This window comes from Schistocerca nitens, chromosome 1, assembly GCF_023898315.1.
Source record: "Schistocerca nitens isolate TAMUIC-IGC-003100 chromosome 1, iqSchNite1.1, whole genome shotgun sequence".
NCBI classification, from domain to species: domain Eukaryota; kingdom Metazoa; phylum Arthropoda; class Insecta; order Orthoptera; family Acrididae; genus Schistocerca; species Schistocerca nitens.
Window position 1 is genome coordinate 592,042,934 of NC_064614.1, and position 23,920 is coordinate 592,066,853.

The 23,920-nt window shown below is 41.5% G+C and overlaps 1 protein-coding gene across 3 annotated transcripts in view; it reads right to left on the minus strand.

Moving 5' to 3' along the window:
• Positions 1-9,216: 9,216 nt before the first annotated feature.
• Positions 9,217-23,920, minus strand: part of LOC126255978 (tumor susceptibility gene 101 protein) — a 177,506-nt gene continuing 162,802 nt past the window's right edge. For all 3 annotated transcript variants that reach the window (XM_049955444.1, XM_049955446.1, XM_049955445.1), the window contains one exon: positions 9,217-9,600. In XM_049955444.1, the coding sequence (XP_049811401.1) occupies positions 9,414-9,600 (187 nt within the window). In that variant the 3' untranslated portion in view covers positions 9,217-9,413. The remainder of the gene's footprint in view (positions 9,601-23,920) is intronic.

The following is a 23,920-nucleotide window of genomic DNA, read 5'->3' on the forward strand; positions in this document are numbered from 1 at the left end:
GTGGGACTACACTGTTGGACTGTTTCCAATAATAACCTTTCAAATGACAAATCAGAAGTTCCAGGACATAATGAAACATTGGTTAGCTTGGGAATGGTTGAGAAAGAATCCTGGTACTGGGAGAACTACAGGGCTCAGTAGATGTAGGCCTATAAAATTCTGGAGGTTGTTCAGCAAAATCTGAGTACTTTCTGTTAGAGACGTAGCTTCCACACAGTCTATGGCTGCATTATCGTGAGCTGGCAATGGATTTGTTTCTGCCAAAGATTTGGTATGAGCTACATATCTTTTATATGCCTCCGGATCATATTTAGTTTTATCAATTACTTCTCTACTGTAAGGGAATATTCCTGCTTTTTGAAAACCACTTTTCAACAATTCAGGTGGTGTTTCATTCCATACAGCAGTGAGGAGATTGGAAAGGTCACATTTGCTAATTTTTAGCCCTTGATGATGTCTCTGTTGATGAGTTAACTTTTGGTCCCAAGTAGATTTCACACACAGGAAGGCCAGTTTAGTTGATCGAGTGTGATGGCAAAAACAGGGTTACGGCTTAATAAATAAATATGTTCCGGTAAGTTTGTTTGGGGCAAGTGTAACCCTCCTGGTTACACTTGCCCCAGCCGATTGGTTACACTTGCCCCACATGGGAAAAAGTTGGGGTAAGTGTAACCATGCCTGGCATATCAAGAGCTTTAACAGTAGAGTAAAACGAATCTCATATTTGAAATTATCATGCAAAAGTTAGTTTGTAACCAAAAAATTGTGCAGTTATCTTTAAAACTGCAAAAATGACAGACCACCAAATTCTGAGCATGTCACTCTCTCGCAGAGTGAAAACGTAGACGTCAATTAAAGTCCAAAAATTAATTACCAATTTATGTCAGATTTGACAACTTATGGTTAAATATAACAAGGAAAGGAGTAAATTAACATGTGATAGGTCAGAGGTAAAAATACAGATTCTTAAAGGCACTATAAGCCATGGTTACACTAACCCCATGGTTACACTTACCCCACTTCACCCTACATAAAACCTGTTTTATTATCACATAATAGGCTGATAAAAATCAAAACCTGTCCTTATTTAACATAATTTTAGTTTTGAAAGATGAATAAGAGACTTTTTTTAAAATAATAGTTAAAACTTGCACCTTTTCACTGTAGGATGCACAATATTCAACAGCTGAATTGACATTTGTGAATAATTCCTGGCGGGAGGTGCAAGAGTGCTTTGGTTCATTTTCTTCTGAAGATGGAATTTCTACTTTGAAGAGTGTGGTCATTTTTGCTGTGGTGAATTCATCCATAGCTTTAGTAATTTATCTGCAGTTTCTTGATGCATTAGAGCTCAACTTCACTGACCACTGTTTCTTAACAAGACTGACACCTACCTCTGTAGTTGACTGATTCAGGGTATTTAATTCTTCCTCTGTTGATGCAAAATCTGCACCATGGGAGGCTTCACCTTGTTCAGACACTATCATTGTTGTTGTTCTGTCAAAACATTTAGAACACAAAAGTCGCCACTGAAAACATGTTCACTTTGAAACGGTCTTCAAATGAGAACACTTCTTCCCAACCTAAACAAAGGCTGTTTTTTTTGTTTGTCTTCTATATCACTCTTTTATAGATATGCAAATAGTCAGCACACTTCACTCTACTGTGGCCACAGTCAGAAGACATTTCAAACAGTCCTTTCCACAAAACACCCTGCAACTGTGTCAGCTGGCAAATTCCTCACAGAGACACAGAACTCGCTGGATGTTCTCAGATTTGTTAGAAGCCTCTCCAGTAAACAAATTAGCACTGAGCAGCTACAATACAGAAACCTGCAATGAATAACCACGACAAAGAAACTGACGAGAAACTACAACAAAGTGTAAGAAATATCTGCAACAGAAGAAAGTAATAGGAAATAACTTCAACAAAGATAATATAAATTAACATTGTAACAAAGAAATTAGTAAGAACAACTTCAGTGAAAACATACATTACCCTTGAAAGTTAAAAAGTGATTTTTAAAAATAATACCTGTCCAATGTAAAAGTGGAAGCTCTTCTTTACAGATAATATAGTACTACATGGTATTAATCAACAGAAAAAACTCTTAACTTTTCTGGATTGGAATCTTTGAAAAAAAATTCTGTAAATTATAAAAAAAAATTAAAAATATTTTTGACAGATGTCAAAACAAAGGATACCATTGTAACCATAAATCAATTGTGTTTCAAATTAAAAAAAAAAAACCTCTAATCAAATATCTAGAACGGTTAGAGATAAGGCATTTTAAAAAAAAATTCCGAAATTCTCATCTTCAAAATGGTGTTCAGTGTCATCTTTGGAGGCCTGTATCTTGGGACAGGAATTTTTTAAATTTTTTTTTTACTCCTGAATTTTAACACATGCTAAATTCAATAATATCTGAGACTATAAAGGTAAACCCCCCTGCCTGAAATGATATGGATTATGCCTCCTGCTATCTTTTATAGTTCCAAGCAGTATACCTTATTCAAGAGCCTCATGAAAAAAGCGTGTTCTCTTAATTGTAGGAAACATAGCTGCATAGTGTGACATTGGTTGGGGTGTGCCATGCGCGCGCACGCACACCATTATTAGTGATTATAAGTACCTCTTTCCTCCTGACATACAGTCAGCTTGTAGGATTATTTCATATTCCAAAATGAACATACATTGCAAAAAGCTACTAGCAGTATAATTAGTATTAATTGCAGCAACACATCATGCATCTTTAGGTGCAGCCATCTCCATTAAAGAGAATGTCCAATAGAGAAGTACTATGCAGTTTGTTTATGAGAAGGCACACAACATTCTTAAAACATTTGTGGCGATTCCTTTATAGTTGAGGTACAGGTTCTGAAAATCAAATGAATTGAAAATAAAATTGTAAGTTTGGCAGCATTTTGTCACTGCAGCCATATCACTTCTCATTGATAATTTACTCAATACATATGTAGAGCACTTATTTTATACACGTTCTTCTTTGTTTTATATTGATCATCTGTAAGCTTTTGGGAGATAAGGGCAAGAATTTTTCTAATGGGGATTGTAAAGTTGGAAATGAACAAAGTTCAAAAACTAGTAAGGGGTGCCATTTAATGGAATATGACTTCTGATATTATGAAGGGTGAACACAAAAAACTGACAAACTACAGGGATGGATTCCTGACTGGACACGTCCTATGAACAGCTGCTTGGAAATGGATGGTGTGCGTGCAACAACAAAAAATCATTCCAGAACACAGTACAGAGCTGTATCGCATCCATGTCACAACAGATGTTCAAAGTGGCCTCCATGGGATGCAGTGCATGTGTTCACAGGCTGCATCATGGATTGCTGCGCTCTGGCTTACACCATGTTGGCGGGACACTTGTTTGGAGTTTGTACTGGAGTTCATCTCATATCATATAGAACCTGGTCCTCCAAATCTGGTGTACACCTCCCTGCATGTTCGTCTGTCTGAAAGGACCCATGATCACATAAATTACCAAAAAGTGCTTGAAATGTAGTGTGATGTGGTGGTGTCTGTGAGGGTACTTGTTTTGATATAGCCATGTTGCCTATCAACAGTTTCCATCAGCTTGGCTGTACACAAACACCATCTTGGTATGTTTCCAACATAAATACCGAGCCATTCTGCTGCTTACAGTGTACTGTGTCTCTCACACACACAGCCTGCAACATGCAAGGAATACGTGGTACTTGGCAGAGGAACTTTCATTGGTCAGCACCATCTACCATGGTTTGGACACATGTTAATAGGACCTTTTTTCTTCCCTTTCCAGTCGGGAATCTATCCTTGTAGATCATCTGTTTTATTAATGTTCATCCTATATATGTTTGCTCTGTCTCTTGAATGAGGTAGTTGATTTTTACATTGAAATTAATATCTCAGATTGCATCTAAACATTTTTATAGGCTGTTAGTATTACTGCTTGTTTCTGTATGGCTTATCAGGCAGGGACAAATTTAGTGGAAATCAGTTTTAGCAGTAGCACAGCTTGGTATAACAACTACAAAAAAGTAAAAAGCAGTTTAAGATGAAACCCAACTATTGCATGTGCACTGCAGTCAAGAGTACTAAACTTATAGGCTGTTTTGGAATGGCTAGTATATTTTCTTAACTGTTCCATAAGTAATTTTTTACATGACATTAAAGATATATAGGCAATACCAGTATTTGTTACATGCCAGTTTTACAACTTTGTAATTGACAACATTAAAGAGATCAATTCGACTAAATAGCTTCTTGTGTGTAAGTCATGCTTTGAGTGTAGTTCATGCACTAAATCACTGGGTATTTTGTGAACTGTCCAATTTAAATGGTGGTGCCTCATAGAAAAAGATAAAATGGTACTAACAGCAGTATAAATTAAAAATAGTCTAGTTGGGAAAAAGTGGGTACTCATTCTCTTGGAAGCATTGTAAGGGTTTGCAGTTATCTTCAGGTCCAGTCAGGCTTTGGTTTTTTGTGGAAGCAGTCTAGGCCAAAAAATTATCTGTATAGTTAGAAGTTAATTATTTTTAAGTCTTAACTACATTCTTTTCATCACTTTTTATAAGTTAGTTGGCATTTGACAGTGAATATGCTTGACTGCTACCTCCAGAAATAAAACAATTGGAGGCTGGCAGTGTTGACTTAGAGAAGACAGTTCTGCAGCATATACAATTGTCTGACAATTCTCATATAGGAAACTTTTCTTGATGCAAAGAATTCTCCAATTTCTGGTCCTAATTAAAATTAGGAATATGATTTTGACATTCTTTGCTCTGCAGCCATGCCTGCTCTTGCTAAATTCTTTCCAGTGTTATGGACATCTATAACATAAAATAATTAAGACATTTTGTCACAGGTAACTTCATACGTGAGTTAGATATTGACAAAAATGGTAAAAAAGAAATTTTGTGAAGTTTATATGTGCATAGAGATGGAATACAAATCAGAACTTGGATAAAATCGATTGCCAACCAAGACATTGTAAGAAGTTAAACTGCTCCAAAAAAATTAATAGAACTTTGGTTCTACTTACAATTAAGAACATTTTGACATTCACACACACTATATAGGTCTATAACACACGTCAATTTGATATTTATGTGGTTTTTGTGGAAGATGAGACTTTAAAGTCACTTTTTATTGATGCAGTGGTGGCTGTCTGCAGACTTGTGAAAATAGCGCAACTTTGGACTTTCAGCCATCAGATGCCAACTAATTTAAACCACATTATAGTGATACCATTTTTCTGTGAGTTATTATAGCATCAGCATGAAAACTGGAAACATTTCACATAAGATTCAGTACTTTGATTACTTTTCCAATTGTCTGATTCTAAAATTTGCTAAATATATTATCACTGACTGCAGGTGAACTCTTATATGAAATCTGAACAATACTTTTGTCAGAGCACCTACAGCTGCAGTATTCCTGTACAGAACTGCATTAAGAAGGTACCAAGTTTGCATGCACAGGTTAAGGTGATTACAACAGCTTATTTTTGAGTCAGTTAAGAGGCCATGAAGGATTTTAGACATGGTATTCAAATGCAGGACATAAGATAACCAGAATGGCCTGACTTGGTGGGGGGAGGGAGAGCAAAAGCTGTTTAAAACTGCAGGAACTGTTGAACAGTGGTAAACTTTTGATCACATCATTCCTCATTTTGATTTATTCCAAACTCTATATCATTGTTTGAAGACAGTAACAGTTTGTAAAAAAATTTCCACATCACTAAACGTAACTGGTGGTAATGTTTCTGCATTTACTTCAAATAAAAAGCATAGCCTACAGTCCCACATTACATAGTGAAGGCACTGAGCAAGCACTGGAATGTAGCAGTGCAGCATATGCACTTTAATACATCCTACAAGCATGTACACAAAAGTCTAGGTCCTGCAAACTAAGCATATGACATGTAAATAGATAAGACTTTGTAAGCTGGGTGGTGTCTCAACTCTTGATGTGCTTATCACCACTTGCTCTTCATAGTAGATTTCACATTTAATCTTCCTTCCTCTGGGGAGGCCATCTATTGTAATAAACACACATTAAGAAGAAAAGAAACACAATGAAGAAATTATCCGAATAGGACAGGAATCTGTAGATGTGATGTGCATGTACAAACAAATGAATACAATTTTAGAAACATTGGACGATTTATTAAACAGAAAGATCTTCATGTTGGGGTTCACCTCTGGCCCTTATGCAAGCTGTTTCCAGCCTGGCATGGATAGAGTTGTTGGATGTCCTCCTCAGACACATCATGCAAAATTCTGTCCAGTTGATATGTTAGGCCGCCAAAATCCTGGACTAGTGGGGAGGCCCTGCTTGTTGTCATCATCATCGTCTTGCAAGCCTCTTCATCTCCAAATAACTACTGCAACATATCTCTTTCTGAATCTGCTTACTGTATTCATCTCTTTGTCTCCCTCTAAAATTTTTACCTCCCACACTTTCGTCTGGTACTAAATTGGTGATCCCTTGAAATCTCAGAATGTGTCCTGTAAACCGATCCCTTCTTTTGATCAAGTTGTGCCGCAAATTTGTCTCCCCAATTCTGTTCAGTACCTCCTTATTAGTTATGTGATCTACCCACCTAAACTTCAGCATTTTTCTGTAGCACCACATTTTGAAAGCTTCTATTCTCTTTTTATTGAAACTGTGTATCATCTATGTTTCATGTCCATACATGGGTACACGCCAGACAAATACCTTCAGAAAAGACTTCCTAACACTTAAATCTATATTCTGTCTTAACAAATTTCTCTTCCTCAGAAATGCTTTTCTTCCCATTGCCAGCCTACATTTTATATCCTCTCTACTTCAGTCATCAGCAGTTACGTTGCTGCCTAAATTGCAAAAATCATACACTTTTATTCCTTTCAAGATACTATCCATTCAGTTCAACTGCTCTTCCAAGTCCTGTGCTGCCTCTAACAGAATTATGTGATAGGCAGACCTCAGAGTTTTTATTTCTTATTCCTGAACTTTAATTCTTACTCCAAATTTTTCTTTGGTTTCCTTTACTGTTCAGTGTACGTATTGAATAACATTGTAAATAGGCTACCACCCTCTCTCACTCCCCTTTCAACCCCTTCTTCCCTTTCATGCATGTCAACTCTTGTAACTGTTGTCTGGTTTCCGTACAAGTTGTAAATAGTCTTTCGCTCTCTGTAGTTTCCCTGCTACTTCAGAATTTCAAAGAGAGTATTCCTGTTAACATTGTCAAAAGCTTTCTCTGAGTCTACAAATGCTATAAATGTATCCTACATTTCTGTGAAATCCAAATTGATCTTTACAGAGATTGGCTCCTGCCAGTTTTTCCATTCCTCTATAAAGAATTTGTATTAATATTTTGCAACCATGACTTGTTAAACTGATAGTTGGGTAATATTCACACCTGTTGGCAACTGCTTTCTATGGAATGGAATTACTACATTCTTCCTGATGTCTGAGGGTATTTTGCCTGTCTCGCACATCCTCCACACTAGATGGAAGAATTTTGTCATGGCTGGCTCGCCCAAGGCCATCAATAGTTCTGACGGAATATTGTCAACCCCTGGACCTTGTCAAATTCTTCTCGAAGTATCATGTCTCCCATCTCGTCTTCACCTGTGTCCACTTTCCTATCTATAATACCCATAATGCTCCAAATGTCTTCAGTTGGGGTGATATGTGGAGACCTTGCTGCCTGAGATAGTTTGGCAAGCATGAAGACAAGCAATAGAATCTCTTGCCGTGTGCGGGTGGACATTATCTTGCTGAAGATGGTTTGCCACGTAGGTAATAAAATGGAGCATAGAATATTGTTGACTTAATGCTGTGCTGTAAGGGTGCTGAGGATGAGAACCAAAGGGATCCTACTTTGAAAAGAAACGGCACTCCAGACAATCACTCCCAGTTGTTAAGGTGTATGGTGGGCAACTATTGGGTTGGTATTCCACTGCTGTCTGGGGGCACGACCAGACACTGTTCATTGGTCTTCGGGGCTCAATTCGAAGCTCAGTGCTGAAGGCAATTTACTCCAGTCAGTGGGATTCCTGGCCAAATATGTCTAGAGTATCTTCAGACAGCGTTAGTATGCCAACCTATTACCTGCCATATGCCTCAACAACCATGCGCGATGATCCAGATTGCCATGTCTTTCCACAGCAAGACCACTTTGGCTTTCATCTGTGTCACCCTTACAGCACAGCGATACCAGTGATATTGTATGCCCCATTTTGTTGCCCTCCATGACAAGCCATCCTGGGCTTACATTTCAGCAAGATACTGATCACTTACACATGGTGGGAGTTCTTACTGCTTGTCTTCGTGCGTGCCAAACCTTACCTCAACCAGTAAGGTCCCCAGGTCTCTCCCGAATTGAGAACATTTGGAGCATTATGGGCAGGTACCTCCCACCAGTTCCGGATTTTTTGTCTGTGTGTATTTCAAAGGAGACTTTTAACAGCTCTTATGCAAAGTCTGTTCCAAAATGAAGTGCATGGTTGCAACAAACAATGTTTTTCTTACACTGGAAACTATGAATTTGGAACAAAAACGGTAAAAGAGATTAGTTAATTCCCAAGCCCCAATGAAGCTAGACTTGAGCACAATGCTTAGGGGTATTTATCTCTGAGTCTAGATGGGCATTTGGGCACCCTAGTTCCTTACAAAGTGGAGTTGGGTGTCTTGTCAATGGCACCAACATGCTCAATTCCAGTTTTTGTTGTACATGAGTTTTGTCAGACAAATTTTTACTATACACTGTTTAGAGTGTGCAACCGAAACATTTATATAAAGGAGCAGGGGAATACTAGTTTGACTTTATCAACTAGTGCTTCAGTTCATCAGATGTGTTAAAATTGAAGCTTTAGCATGTTTGACATTCACAGATAATGTTTAAGAAATATAAAATTTTGGTCTTATTTTATTAGTGAATGGGGTAGTTCTGTTTGAAGCATGAATCGAGGTGGTGTAGCAGTTAAAATTTAATTCCCAAAGTTGTGTGTACTGTACAAATTGTTTACAAAATTCAGTTCCTTTAATTTGTATATAGAAAAATTACTTAAAACAATTTTAATTATTTTTTTACAGATTCCATTTCAACAACATTCCATTGTGTGGGGAAAACTGGATTGATCGGGCTGGAAAGTAATTGGAGTTAAAAGCATGAAAATGGCTTATGTTATGGATATTTATAAATAAAATACCATTCCAGTATAATATCGTGTATTTCTCCAGTTACAAAGGCATTACAACATGTATAAATATATCACCTGTAACAAGTATATGAGAATGTACACATTACTGCATGATGATACAGTGGCTGTCTGAAACACTTGACATCTGAGCAGTTACTTTACCATCATAAAGAAAAATTCTTTACACTCCTTAATGTCACCAACTGAGTTACCCGGCAAGTCCTGCCCTTTGACGACACTTGTGCATTAATGCTCTTAACATAAACTGTTTACGTGAGAGGCTGCGTACTTGTTTCAGGAAGACATCCAAATCTATCACACCACGCCGCAGTGCTTCGCCCATATAATAAATAGCATCTTCGTTGGCCGCCTCTTCAGCAAATGCATTAAGTAATCTGAAACAAATGAAAGTTTGACTTAATATACATCTAATGATTAATTAGGGATTTTGTGCTTCTAATTAACTTTTCATAGAAACAGAGAGGAAGTTAAATCCCATGTTACAAGAAATCAGTACTGAGACGTAGAGAAGATTTCAATCTTTGATGTTGCAAGGGAAAGGTTCTCTTAATTTCTGAAATGTTGATATTCAGAGCATACTCCAATTATTAGATGCTAAGTTTGTCACCTCCTTAATACTAATCTGTGTAGATTTTTCTGACCCTTTAACGTGCTACTATCACCTTAAAACATGTAATGGTACTAAATTTCGAGAGTGAGTTTCATCATATTCTACATACTACACTTTTGTCACCAGAACCATAGAGCTATTGTGCAAGCAAACTTTACTGTGTACCTCTGCATCTTCTACATAACTTGTTACATCCATCAGAAATATATTAAGATATTTCATTCAAGTGTTGCATTCCTTCATTTAGAAGCTCCTGAATATCTCCCCCCCCCCTCCCCTCCCCTCCATATTAGGCTGATAGCTCTGCCCCATACCTACAGTTAACAACTTGCTGATTGCTTTTTCAACTGTCACTTTCATTGAAAACTACATCAAATTTGCTCATCAAGAGTTATGTGGTCCTTGAAAGACTACTCCCCTTAATAAAGGTCTGCCCCCCCCCCCTTTCAACAGCCACATTCTTTCACTCCCATTAATAATTAATGCTCTGTTTCAAAATTGACCACAAAAAGCCAACCATAAGTTACTCGGGTCTCTGTATTCACTTTCTCACTAAAATGGTTTCTCTAACACCTCTGGCAGATTTATAATCAAATTTTAGTGCCTCCAATATTTTTCATTGCCTTAAACACCTAAAATGCATGAGAAATGAAACACTAACCTTTAATAATTGCATTTTTTGAGCAAGACAACTGTTTCTCAACAGAAATATAAGAATTTTCTATTTCTCACAGCATTCTATAACAAGTGATAATACCCACAAAGTTGTTGATTTCTATACTTGATATCCTACAGAGCTTATCCAGATTCATCTTTGGCAGTAGTGTGTCTCCAGGGTGTTCAACTCCTTTATTATTATATAATTGCTATGTTCTCATTTTTGTCTTTTACCAGTAATTGTTTTTGTGTTCTGATTTTTACTTTGAAGAATATTGCATTATAACTCTCATTTCTTTGTCTCTATTCTAAGTTACTGTTACTTTCAAAATTGTTTCTCATATCCAGTATCTATAATTGCATTGAGTTTTGCTTCCTGCTACCAGCAGTTTCTTTTACGTCTGGAACAATGTAGTGTTCCATGAGATTGGAGATACTAGCAGGTCATTCCCATTTTCAAGAAGAGTCGCTAGCAGGTGCGCACAATTTCAGAACTACAAAACATATTATAACCTGCTTGAAAAACCAATATTGTCTTTGGGTTTCAACCTGCATTCTTTGAACGACAAAGATGTGAAACTTTTCACACTCCATTCAACTAAAATATCAAAAGGATAGTAAATGAAGGTGGCCAAGATTGACACAGTATTCCTGGATTTACAAGAATTTGATATTGTTTATTACTGTGACACAGTTAAAATGAGAGTTTATGAAATATCGGACTGGATTTGTTAGATGTAGTTTGGACTTGCTTGTGACATCTTCTGCAAACTTTATAATCCAACCATTAAAAGCCATCCTGTAGTTTCATGTCTTTGATTTCTTTAATTCTTCAGATTTTGCACACTACACTCATTGTCAATTTATTCATACAGTAGTTTTTCTCTTGTGGTTTAACACACTGTCACACGCATAGACGGATGTTTCACCCAGGACACTACTGTATTGAGTGTGATACTTTGCTTTGCTGTGCTGTGGCCTCATGGTAGTGAATGTGTTAGTAATTACTGGTATGTTTCAACATCATCATCTTGAGTTTTTACCAATGCCTGTAACCAGGAATTGTCAACAAACATAAGTGTTCATTGTTTTATGATTTAGTTTAGCATTTATAATAGGTTCTTCATCTCTTCATAATTTTGCAAAATGTACTTTATGGGAGGACATTTAGCTCCTAACTGTACTCTAACTCTATTGAAATGTAGATTCATCAGAAGGTTCACAATAAGCAAATACTGCTGATTAGTGGAAGCCAAAGCCAAAACTGTTCTACTCTTAGAATTTGAGCTAGACAACATTTTTCTTACATAACAACTTTTAAAGTGATAGTGCCACGCATATTGGAAGAACTGTTGATGTAGCTGTAAGATTGCAGCCACAATGAGGAAAGAAGAATGGAACTTGTGAAATCAAGTGGTGAGTTGGGGCTTACGAAAGTCTCAATAGCACAAATTCTGTCTTAACACATTGAATGCTGCATGTATAGTGATGGATGTTTCAGTACCAGGCATTATGTGTAAGATTCTGCTGTGGCTGCCAACAGCCTTGTGGTAGTCAACATGTACTACATCTGAGACTTAGAGATGGATATTATTTTTAGATCCTGAAACTTTTCTTGGAATGAAAGTGGTTAGCTTATAACACACACCTGGAGTTTACTCTTCCTTACTTTGGAATTAGTTCACTTGCCTGATTGTAGAATCACAGTGCAAGTCTTTCCAGAGAGGAACAAAATTTATATTATTCATCATGCAGCTCTGTGTGAGGCAACAGAGCCTCTGGGGATATTTTCTTGTGCTTGTATTGACTGGGAATCTATCACTTAATGTATGAAAGGAGAATGGCTGAAACCTGATAAACCATATGGGAATGCAGTATCATCAATGTATTTCTTTAGGCTACTACTTACAGATGGCCACTTCAGTTTGTCCTTGACTCAAGGAATAACAATATGTACTATATTCATCATTATGGCCATCACGCGAGTATTTTATCGCTGGCACCACTTCTCACTGACCATATTCCACTTCCTTCAATCGTGCTACTGTACTTGTAGTCCAGCCATCCATCACTTCCCAGACCTCCTAAGGTTGTCCACACTTTCTTCTTTGCAATGAGGTCCACTGCCCCCATTCCTTTGGCCTTCAACTATTGTCCATCCTTTCAAGAACCATTTTAGATGTTTCAACTATATGGTATCTATTACTGATCCACGTAAAAATGAAAGGGGGGTTTAGGGCTTCTAACCGTAACTTTAAATATACACAAAGAGGTCTTATTTCATGTCTTGAGTAATGTATGGTTCATCCAATCACAAATAAAGACACACTGTCTGAAAACAGAGGAACAGTTATGAGTATGGGCAGACAAATATATGATTATCTCTTTGTAGTGATATCCACGGCCAGAACAACACAAACCCCCAACCTAAACTATTTCAACAACAGAATGAGCTGGGAGTATTATGCACCTACAAAACATGGCTATCAACACAAAAACTGTCAATACTGTAGAATGAGGAAGTTTCATCCAGTGAAGTTATTTTATGTCTATTTGTGGAGCACAATGTAAATGCAAAGTCGAGAGTTGGAGCTACTTCCTTGATTTTTTAGACTACTCTTGTGCATCCTCTAAGAACTTGCAGTCGCCTGTACAGTTCGAAACACTTAATGCTCCCAAGTTTTCCCTCAATGTGCAGTAGATACTTGTCACTGGCAACCCCTACTACTGATCTGCACCTAACCAGGTAACATCAAAGCTACACACCTTACACTCTTATAAATACCATTTACACGTTTTAATCCATAGCGGTGCATGTCACTTTACCTGATAACTGGGGTATCAAGTGAAATTTGTGACTGGATGAGGACTTTTTGGTAGGAAGGACACAGTATGTTATCTCGGATGGAGAGTCATTGACAGATGTAGAAGTAACTTTGGGTGTGCCCCAGGGAAGTGTGTTGGACCCTTGCTGTTCATGTTGTATGTTAATCAGCTGTCTGCAGACGATGCAGTCATCTATAATGAAGCACTATCTGAGAGAAGCTGCATAAATATTCAGTCATATCTTGATAAGATTTCAGCATGGTGCAGAAATTAGCAACTAAATGTTCAGAAATGCTAAACTGTTCATGTCACAAAATGTAAAAAAGAAAAAAAGATAGTATCGTATGACTAATATCAATGAGTCACTGTTGAAATCGGCCAACTCATACAAATAATTAGTAAGGATATGAAATGGAATGATCACATAGGTTCAGTCATGGGTAAAGCAGTGGGGGGGAAATGCAATCAGTCTACAAGAGAGATTACTTACAAATCACTCTTGCAACCAATCCTAGAATATTGTTCAAATGTGTGGGACCTGTACCAGACAGGACTTAACAGGGAGCACTGAACATATACAGAGAAGGGCAGCACAAACAATCACAGGTTTGTTTAATGAGAATGTCACAGAGATACTGAAGGAACTGAAATGGCAGACTCTTGAAGCAGACCTAAATTATCCCGAGTAAGTCTATTAACACAGTTTCAAGGAGCAGCTTTAATTGATTAGGGATATACTACAACCCCCTCTGTATCACTCACACAAGGATCATGAGGATAAGATTTAGAATAATTACTGCACACACAGAGGCATTAAAACAATCATTTTACCTGTGCTCCATACATGAATGGAACAGGAAGAAACCCTAATAAGTGATAAAATGGGATGTACGCTCTGCCATGCACCTCACACTGGTTTGCAGAGTATAGGTGTAGATGTAGATAATTGGCAGACTTTGAACTGCATCAACTCGATGCCCAACCGGAATACAGCCATTGCTACTGACAGTTCTGTCTACTTAATTTTGGACTTACAATACTGTATATGCGTAATAAGTAAAATCATGTGTAACATTTGCGATCAATGTGCTAGTTCCAAATTTGGGTGTAGGAGCACTGCATATTCTAATTCAAAATATCAATGAAAGGCCTTACCTAGACATTTGCTTGAGAGTTATCACTTTATTTACTGATTATTCCTGTCCAATATTATTGTTGTTGACACTGACTGTCCTTACGTTACCTTCAAAATTATATAGTGTTGGGTGTTGTTTACTACGAACTGCTTCCCAGGTGTGTGTGTGTATTGCAGCTAACTTTTTTTGCCAACAACTGCAACATTTTTCAGTCACAATCTAAGGAAAAAAAACTACCAAGTGCTACTACAGCACGATAATGCCTACCTGTAGGTGCTGATATGACCAAAGCAGTTATCGAGATCATCCCTTGCTGTACTTATTCTCCTGATCTTGCACTCTCAAATGTTTACCTTATTTACTCCTTGTTGAACAACCACGAAGAAAATTTATTTATAGATGACTTGACATCTTTACCTTCAAACCAATAGATTTCTACAAGTGTGGAAATGGAGAACTATCTGAACATTGTCAGACTGTTACGGAAAAGGTGAGATTATACTGTTAATGATTAACTGCCCTTTCATGATTATCTTATCTAAACAAACAAAAAAATGTTATAAAATATGCGCTGTAGTAATACAAATTAATCACATTTATCGTGACAACCCTGCGACAAAGGTCTCTTTTAATGAAAGTATCTAACACAAGCCTGCGTAAAACTTCATGAATTAATAAGATACTATGCACTTCTGACCTCAACAGTCTAGGTTGGTTGGTTGATTTGTGGGGGTTGAAGGGATCAGACTACAAAGGCCATCTCCAGAAAAGAGGAATTAAAAATACAGAGTGTTACAGTGGTTGGCCGAACACGGAAACAAAAAAAGGAAAAGCCAACTACCAAGAGAGAGACTAAAAAGCCCAATCTAAAACTGTAGGCCAAAGGCCAGATTCGACACAAAAGAAAGAGACAAACCCTCAGATCGAGGGATAAAAGCCCCCTGCACAAATAAAACTCAAAATTAAGCCTGCCATGGCAGCATCATCCGATAAAAGTGCAAGGAGCGTATCAGGCAGTGCAAACGTCTGCCTGAGCGCAGTTAAAAGCGGACAGTCCAACAAAATGTGGACCACTGTCAATGTTGAACCACAGTGACAGAGGCGGGTCCTCGCGGCACAATAAACAACTATGTCATCCAGGTGTGGCCAATGCACAGCCGCCAGAGCACAACAGAGTCCTTGCGAGAGGCCCACAAGGACGAGTGCCACACACCAGTAGTCTCCTTGACGATCTGAAGTTTGTTGGGTGAAGGCAGGGTGTGCCATTCATCACCCCAGGTACCAAGGACCTTCTGCCGCAAAACTAAACGGAATCACACTCCGAAAGGCCAATCTCCAAAGCCGGTGCTCTGACAGCCTGTTTGGCCAGCGTGTCAACAGATTCATTACCCGGGATGCCAACATGACCCGGGGTCCACATAAAAACCACGGAGTGGCTGCAACGGGCAAGAGTATGGATGGACTCCTGGATAGCCATCACCAAACAACAGCGAGGAAAACACTGGTTGATAGCTCGTAAACCACTCAGGGAGACACTACAGAAAACGAAGGTCTCACCTGAGCAGGCCTTTGGGCCCTGTGCCAAATCTAGCCAAAGGCATGGGCAGACACACACCATGGGCGTATACGTACATGGGCCAGGAAAAGAGGTGGGAGAGGGAAAAACTCAATCCCAGAGAGAAGAGCCCGAATGCGAACCGCAATCTTACACCCTGACCGGGAATGCCGTTCTGGAAGATGGCCAACCAAGTTGGGGAACAGGAGACGGTAATTTGGATGCCCAGGCAAGCAACAAACATGTGCAGCATAAGTGGCCAGTAGTCGTTGGCACTGGATCCGCAATGGAGGGACACCAGCCTCCACAAGTAGGCTGTTTATAGGGCTTGTGCGGAAAGCTCCAGTTGCGAGTCGGATCCTGCAGTGATGTATGGGGTCAATTAACAGCAATGCGGAAGGCAATGCCGAATTGTAAGCCATGCTCCCATAATCGAGACGGGACTGAGTCAATGCCTGGTACAGTTGTAGAAGGGTAGACCGATCGGTACCCCGGCTGGTGTGACTAAAGCAATGAAGGGCGTTAAGATGCCACCAGCACATTTGTTTAAGCTGCCGAATATGAGGGAGCCAAGTCAATTAGGCATCAAAAAGAAAGTCCAAAAACTGATGCGTCTCCACTACGGCAAGAGGTTCAACATCAAGATAAAGCCATGGCTCAGGGTGAACACTGCAATGCTGGCAGAAATGCATGACACAGGTCTTGGTAGCCGAGAACTGGAAGCCATGCGTGATGGCCCAAGACTGCACCCTGTGGATAGTGCCCTGTAGTCGCTGTTCAGCAACCACAATGCCAGTGGAGCTATAGTACAGGTAAAAGTCATCAGCATACAAAGAAGCCGATACGGACATTCCCACAGCTGCAGTTAGCCCACTGATAGCAACTAAAAAGACGCAGACACTCAAGACAGAGCCTTGTGGGACCCCATTCTCCTGGATTCGGGAGGAACCAACTTACACGTGGAAGGAACAAAGCGACAGAAAATTTTATGAAAAGCAGGAGCGAGCCCCCTAAGACCCCACCCATGAAGCGTTGTGAGGATGTATGTTGCCATGTCATATCTTACACCTTCCGCATGTCAAAAAAGATGGCAACCAGATGCTGACGGCGGGCAAATGTCGTGCGGATGGCAGACTCCAGGCAGACCAGATTATCGGTGGCAGAGCGACCTTTACAGAACTGACCCTGGGACGGAGTTCTTGCCAGGCTTCAACACCGGGATGATAATGCTTTCCCACCACTGAGAGGAGAACTCACGCTCAACCCAGATACGGTTGAAAAGGTTGAGGAAGTGTCGCTTGCAGTCCACCGAGAGGTGTTTGAGCATCTGATAGTGGATGCGATCTGGCCCAGGAACCGTATCAGGGCAAGCGGCTAGGGCACTGTGGAATTCCCACTCACTGAATGGAGCATTGTACAATTCGGGGTGGCGCGTATGGAATAAAAGGCTCCGACTTTCCAACCGCTCTTTCAGGGAGCAGAAGGCCAGTGGGTAATTCCTAGAAGCAGAACTCTGAGCATAATGCTCTGCTAAGAATTCTGCAATCGTGTATGATTCAGTACAGACTGCTCCATTCGGGAGAGCCCAGGTACACTGACCCAAAGAGGTGCCTAATCTTGCACCAAACCTGCAATGGAGAGGTATGGGTGCCAATGGTGGAGACATACCGTTTCCAGCACTCCTGCTTCCGTCGGCATATAAGGTGTTGGGCTCGGGCACGGAGCTGTTTAAAGGTAATGAGGTGTTCCAATGATGGGTGCGCTTATGATGCTGGAGGGCCCACCTGCGATCTCTAACCGCCTCAGCAATCTCTGGTGACCACCAAGGCGACCCGTAAGAACTGGGAATTGCAGATTCCGCAGCACAAACGATGCCAGTGGTGATCGTGTGAACCACCACATCAATGGTGGCATGAGAAAGAGGCTCAAGTGTGGCAATGGAGGTGAACGAGTCCCAGTCAGCCTTATTCAAAGCCCATCTGGCAAGGTGCCCAGGTGAGTGATGCTGGGGCAGTGACAAAAAGATTGGAAAGTGGTCACTACCGCACAAGTCGTCATGCACACTCCATTGGACAAATGGTAGGAGGTCAGGGCTGCAGACTGAAAGGTCAATGGCTGAGTATGGCACCATCATTTAAAAGAGAAAGGTCGAGCTGTGCCAACACTTGCTCAATGACAGTTTCTCAGCCTGTTGCCACCAATCCACCCCACAAAAGGTTATGGGCATTAAAGTCGCCCAATAACAGAAAAAGTGGCAGAAACTGGGCTATCAGTCCAGCCAATACATGCTGCGGGACATCACCATCCTGTGGAAGATAGAGACTGCGGACAGTAACATCCTGAGGCATCCACACCCGAACAGCGACAGCCTCTAAAGGTGTTTGAAGAGGGACACACTCGCTGTAAAGAGAGTTATGGATGTAGACACAGACTCCACCAGATACACTCTCATAAGCTGCCCAATTATTATAATAACGTCAATAGCCACAGAGGGCGGGGGTTCGCATTGTCGGAAACCAAGTTTCCTGGAGAGCAGTGCAGAAGAAAGGGCGAAGGCTGAGAAGTTGTCAGAGCTCAGCAAGGTGGTGGAAAAAACCGCTGCAATTCCACTGGAGGATGACATTGTCCGCAGCCAAACAAGGCGAGAAGGGACCAAGGAGGCAGATTATGCCGCTGTATCACCTGCTGACACCGATTGAGTACCTGTGCAATTGACTTCCATGCTGTCTAAGGGTCCAGCGAGATGTAGATTCTCAGCGGACGCCAGAATATCCACCCCATCCTCAGACACAGAGCTTGTAGGTTGCAGTGGGGTGGGCGCCACCGTAAGTTCCTTGGTCTTAGAGGTCTTATTCTTGGACTTTTCTCGCTGCTCCTTGTGTTTCACTGGTTGGGAGGGCTTCACTGATTCAGTCTCCGGGACCAAGGAGGATCATGAAGCCCTATGACCAGCTGCTTGTGGGCACTTACGCCACTGGCAGGCATCATCCTTCCCACTGGTGGAAACCTGGGAAGGGAGGGACCCAAGGGACCCCTTCCAGGTGAGAGGAACCGAAGAAGTTCAACGCTTTTCCAGCTTCAAAGTGGGGACGGATGTCCCCAATGGGTGGGGAAGGTGTTGTTCCCGAAGTAGGTGGCACAGGAGCGACAGGGAGGGTAGTGCCCCCCCACAGTCGAGAGGGCTCAGGGAGCCGATTGGAATTCGCTGAACTGATGGGGCTATCATTGTTGTAGTGACAGCATAAGAGGAAGTCATTCGCACATGATGGAGTTGTTCATATTTCCTCTTAGCCTCAGTGTAGGACAGTCAGTCCAGGGTCTTATATTCCAGGATTTTCCGCTCTTTCTGTAAAATCCTGCAGTCTGGTGAGAATGTTGAATGATGCTCTCCGCAGTTGACACAGATGGGAGGCGGGGCACATGGAGTATTGGGATGTGATGGGCGTCCGCAATCTCGACATGTGAGGCTGGAAGTACAGTGGGAAGACATATGGCCGAACTTCCAGCACTTAACACCGCATCAGGGGAGGGATATAGGGCTTGACATCACAGCGGTAGACTATCACCTTGACCTTCTCAGGCAATGTATCACCCTTGAAGGCCAAGATGAAGGCACCGGTGGCAATCTGATTATCTCTCAGACCCTGATGAACGCGTCAGACGAAATGAACACCTTGCCACTCTAAATTGGCACGCAGCTCGTCATCAGACTGCAAAAGAAGGTATCTGTGGAATATAATACCCTGGACCATATTTAAACTCTTATGGGACATGCTGGTTACTGAAACATCCCTCAACTTGCCACAAGTGAGTAATGCCCGTGACTGGGCAGAGGGTGCGGTTTTTATCAAAACTGACCCAGAGTGCAATTTGGACAAGCCCTCCACTTCCCCAAACTTGTCCTCTGAATGCTCTGCAAAGAACTGAGGCTTCATGGACACAAAGGATTCCCCATCAGCTCTCGTACATACTAGGTAGCGGGGCAAATAAGCGTCGCTGCCATTCTTAGCTTTTCGTTCCTCCCATGGTGTGGCCGGAGAGGGAAACGATTTGGGGTCATACGTGTTTGCATTAAATTGAGCCCTGGAACACTTAGATACCGCTGGCAGCTGGCCACCAGCAAGAGATGTGCCACACTTCACTGCATGTCATCCGCCCTGATGCCACCCATTCCAACCAAGGACCCTCCGGGACCGATGACCGTAGCAGTCTGGTCCCTTTAATCCCACAAACCAACCAACCAAGGACCCTCCCCTCGGGTGCCACCCAGCCCCAGCAAGGGCCACCTGGCAGGTTGGCCATTGCCGGGATTTCTGATGCCCCAGGGAGATGGGCATCTACTCCTTGGCATACGTGGGGAGTTAATGGTGCAAGCATCAGCAGAGCGATCCCTGTGTGGTCAGGGGGCTACAACCAACAGGGTACATGGCGACCCCACCACTATGGACTGGCTCCCGTGCTGGATATCACATGCAAAGAAGTCCATGGTCGTCGGCAGCGCAGAAAGCGACACAGCATAGTGGATGGCAGAAACTGCATCCAGGATCGTATCCTTGCCCAAGAGATGAAGAGCGAGTGAGACTGCAATGCAACGAGGAGAAAGCAGGCTAAAGATCTCAGTGCATGATGGACACGATGCCCCATGTAAGGCGCCCTTCCCCAATTGGCTCACTCTTCAGAAAAATTTGGAAGTATGAAGGTCAAACCCTACAGGGGACCATCACATAAAGGCCGAAACGTGAGAGACTCCTTTTAGTCGCCTCTTATGACAGGCAGGAATACCGCGGGCCTATTCTAACCCCTGGACCCGCAGGGGGTAAACAGTTTATGCTACTTGCAGTCCTGCCTTACGCATAAAGAAGCAACATTATTACAGCAGATGCAGAAAACTGCATGTATTATCAAGAGTTCTGCAGCTTCCAGTCATGGAGCACTGAACTGAGTTTATGAAAACTTATGATGGTAAAGTATTCTTAAGATTTCCCTACTGGTTTTGAATCTGGTTATACTTTTAAAGCAGTCAGAGAAGTGCTGACGTGGTGGTGAATGAAGTTTTGTAGGCACTCAACAGCATGATTACTAGTTCCTTTATCGTCATCATCAGTGAGCTAACAGAAGAGTTTTGTGAACAATAAGGCAGTCGGATCAAGAGGATAATACAAGCTGTAGGATTTGCCGAAAAAGAGGAAGGGTGGAAGACGTTCCCGTTCCCGTAACCCTCAACCTTCGTTAGTCACTGTCCTCACCCATCCAGTCCCCTCCCTGTTACCATTCCAGCACTATACAGCCGTCATTTCACCACCACACCCAGTCTTTTAATTTCTTTTACTTCTCTCCTTTCCGCTACTTACCCCCTCCCCCCTCCGCACCTTCTCTCCTGCCCTCCGTCTAAACTGCAACACTTGACTGTCCGCCACTCCCACCATACTATCCCTCCCCTCCCTGCCCCAGCCTCCTCCTTACCCCCACCTAGTCGCCACTCCCATCATGCACTGGTGTTGCTGTACGCAGTGCAGTGTGGTCTCAGCTCTCTAAGACTGCAGATGTGTGTGCAAGTTGCATTTATATGTGTGTGTGTGTGTGTGTGTGTGTGTGTGTGTGTGTGTGTGTGTGTGTGTGTGTGTGCCTACTGCTGACAAAGGCCTTAATGGCCGAAAGCTTTAATTGTGTGAATCTTTTTGTTGTGCCTATCCCAACTCAGCATCTCCTCTATATGGTGAGTAGCAACTTTCCTTCTCTGGTACTGTTGCATTCCATCCTGGATTTTCCATTGTTCAAATAAGTTTGGATATGCCTCAAAGATGTGGCGGGACTGTAACGGGTAGGGTCGCTATGCAGATGCTCTGAGGGCGGTATATAGCCATGTGTGAGGTAAATATGACCAATACAGATGTGGTGCACAGGGTCTAGTGGTTTTAAAACAGAAGGTGCTGTTAACTCCTAAGTGACTCATCCATAGTTGGAACTGAGTTAAAAATAAATGATGTGATATTTTACCTGCCAAGCTGATCACCAAGAAATGTTTCCAGGAAGGCATACAACATATAATTTCTGTATGCAAGATGCCTTGAGGTGCTTTATGTGTGATAACCGTATCAGTTCGTGCTCAAACAGCAGTCCTACAAAGCAACTGTTGTCTACCACTTCCAGGGATTAGATGTTGTTGTTGTTGTTGTGGTCTTCAGTCCTGAGACTGGTTTGATGCAGCTCTCCATGCTACTCTATCCTGTGCAAGCTGCTTCATCTCCCAGTACCTACTGCAACCTACATCCTTCTGAATCTGCTTAGTGTATTGATCTCTTGGTCTCCCTCCACGATTTTTACCCTCCACACTGCCCTCCAATGCTAAATTTGTGATCCCTTGATGCCTCAAAACATGTCCTACCAATCGATCCCTTCTTCTAGTCAAGTTGTGCCACAAACTTCTCTTCTCCCCAATCCTATTCAATACCTCCTCATTAGTTACGTGATCTACCCACCTTATCTTCAGCATTCTTCTGTAGCACCACATTTCGAAAGCTTCTATTCTCTTCTTGTCCAAACTGGTTATCGTCCATGTTTCACTTCCATACATGGCTACACTCCATACAAATACTTTCAGAAACGACTTCCTGACACTTAAATCTATACTCGATGTTAACAAATTTCTCTTCTTCAGAAACGATTTCCTTGCCATTGCCAGTCTACATTTTATATCCTCTCTACTTCGACCATCATCAGTTATTTTACTCCCTAAATAGCAAAACTCCTTTACTACTTTAAGTGTCTCATTTCCTAATCTAATCCCCTCAGCATCACCCGATTTAATTTGACTACATTCCATTATCCTCGTTTTGCTTTTGTTGATGTTCATCTTATATCCTCCTTTCAAGACACTGTCCATTCCGTTCAACTGCTCTTCCAAGTCCTTTGCTGTCTCTGACAGAATTACAATGTCATCGGGGAACCTCAAAGTTTTTACTTCTTCTCCATGAATTTTAATATAATATTAGATATCCAAATATAATTCAGGATGCAGGTAGGGGGATCAAATTCTGTGAAAGTGTACATGCCAGGATGTTTTCAGTGATTAACTATAGTTACTCCTTCTGAATGACCTCTCAAAAATGATGTTCTACTGAATGTAATGACATAGAACTACAGTGCTGAGAGAAATCATTGACATAGAAGGCAAGTCCCATTATACCAGTTCTTAGAGTTTTCTCCCCTTCCATTCATCTATGGAGCAAGGGGAGAATGATTGTCTGAGTGCCTCTGCATGTATTGCAATTAATCTAATCTTGTCCTAAATATCCCTATGGAAGTGAGATATACACCACCGTGATCCAGACATCTGTTTGAAAGTTCGTGACGCCCTCCACTGGTAACGCTGGAATTCAATATGGTGTTGACCCACCCTTAGCCTTGATGACAACTTCCACTCTTGCAGGCATATGTTCAATCAGGTGCTGGAAGGTTTCTTGGGGAATGGTAGCCAATTCTTCACAGAGTGCTGCGCACTGAGGAGAGGTATTGATGTCTGTTAGTGAGGCCGGACATGAAGTTGGCATACCAAAACATCCCACAGGTGTCGTACAGGATTCAGATCACGACTCTGTGCAGGCCAGTCCTTTACAGGGATGTTGTTGTTGTGTGACCACTCAGCCACAGGCAGTGCATTACGAAAAGGTGCTGTATCATATTGAAAGATGCAATCGCCACCCCCAAATTGCTCTTCAACAGTGGGAAGCAAGAAGGTGCTCAAAACATAAATGTAGGCATGTACTGTGATAGTGCCATGCGAAACAACAAGGAGTGCAAGCCCCCTCCATGAAAAACACGACCACACCATAACAGCACTGCCTCTGAATTTTACTGTTGGCACTACACATGCTGGCAGATGATATTCACTGGGCATTGGCCATACTCAC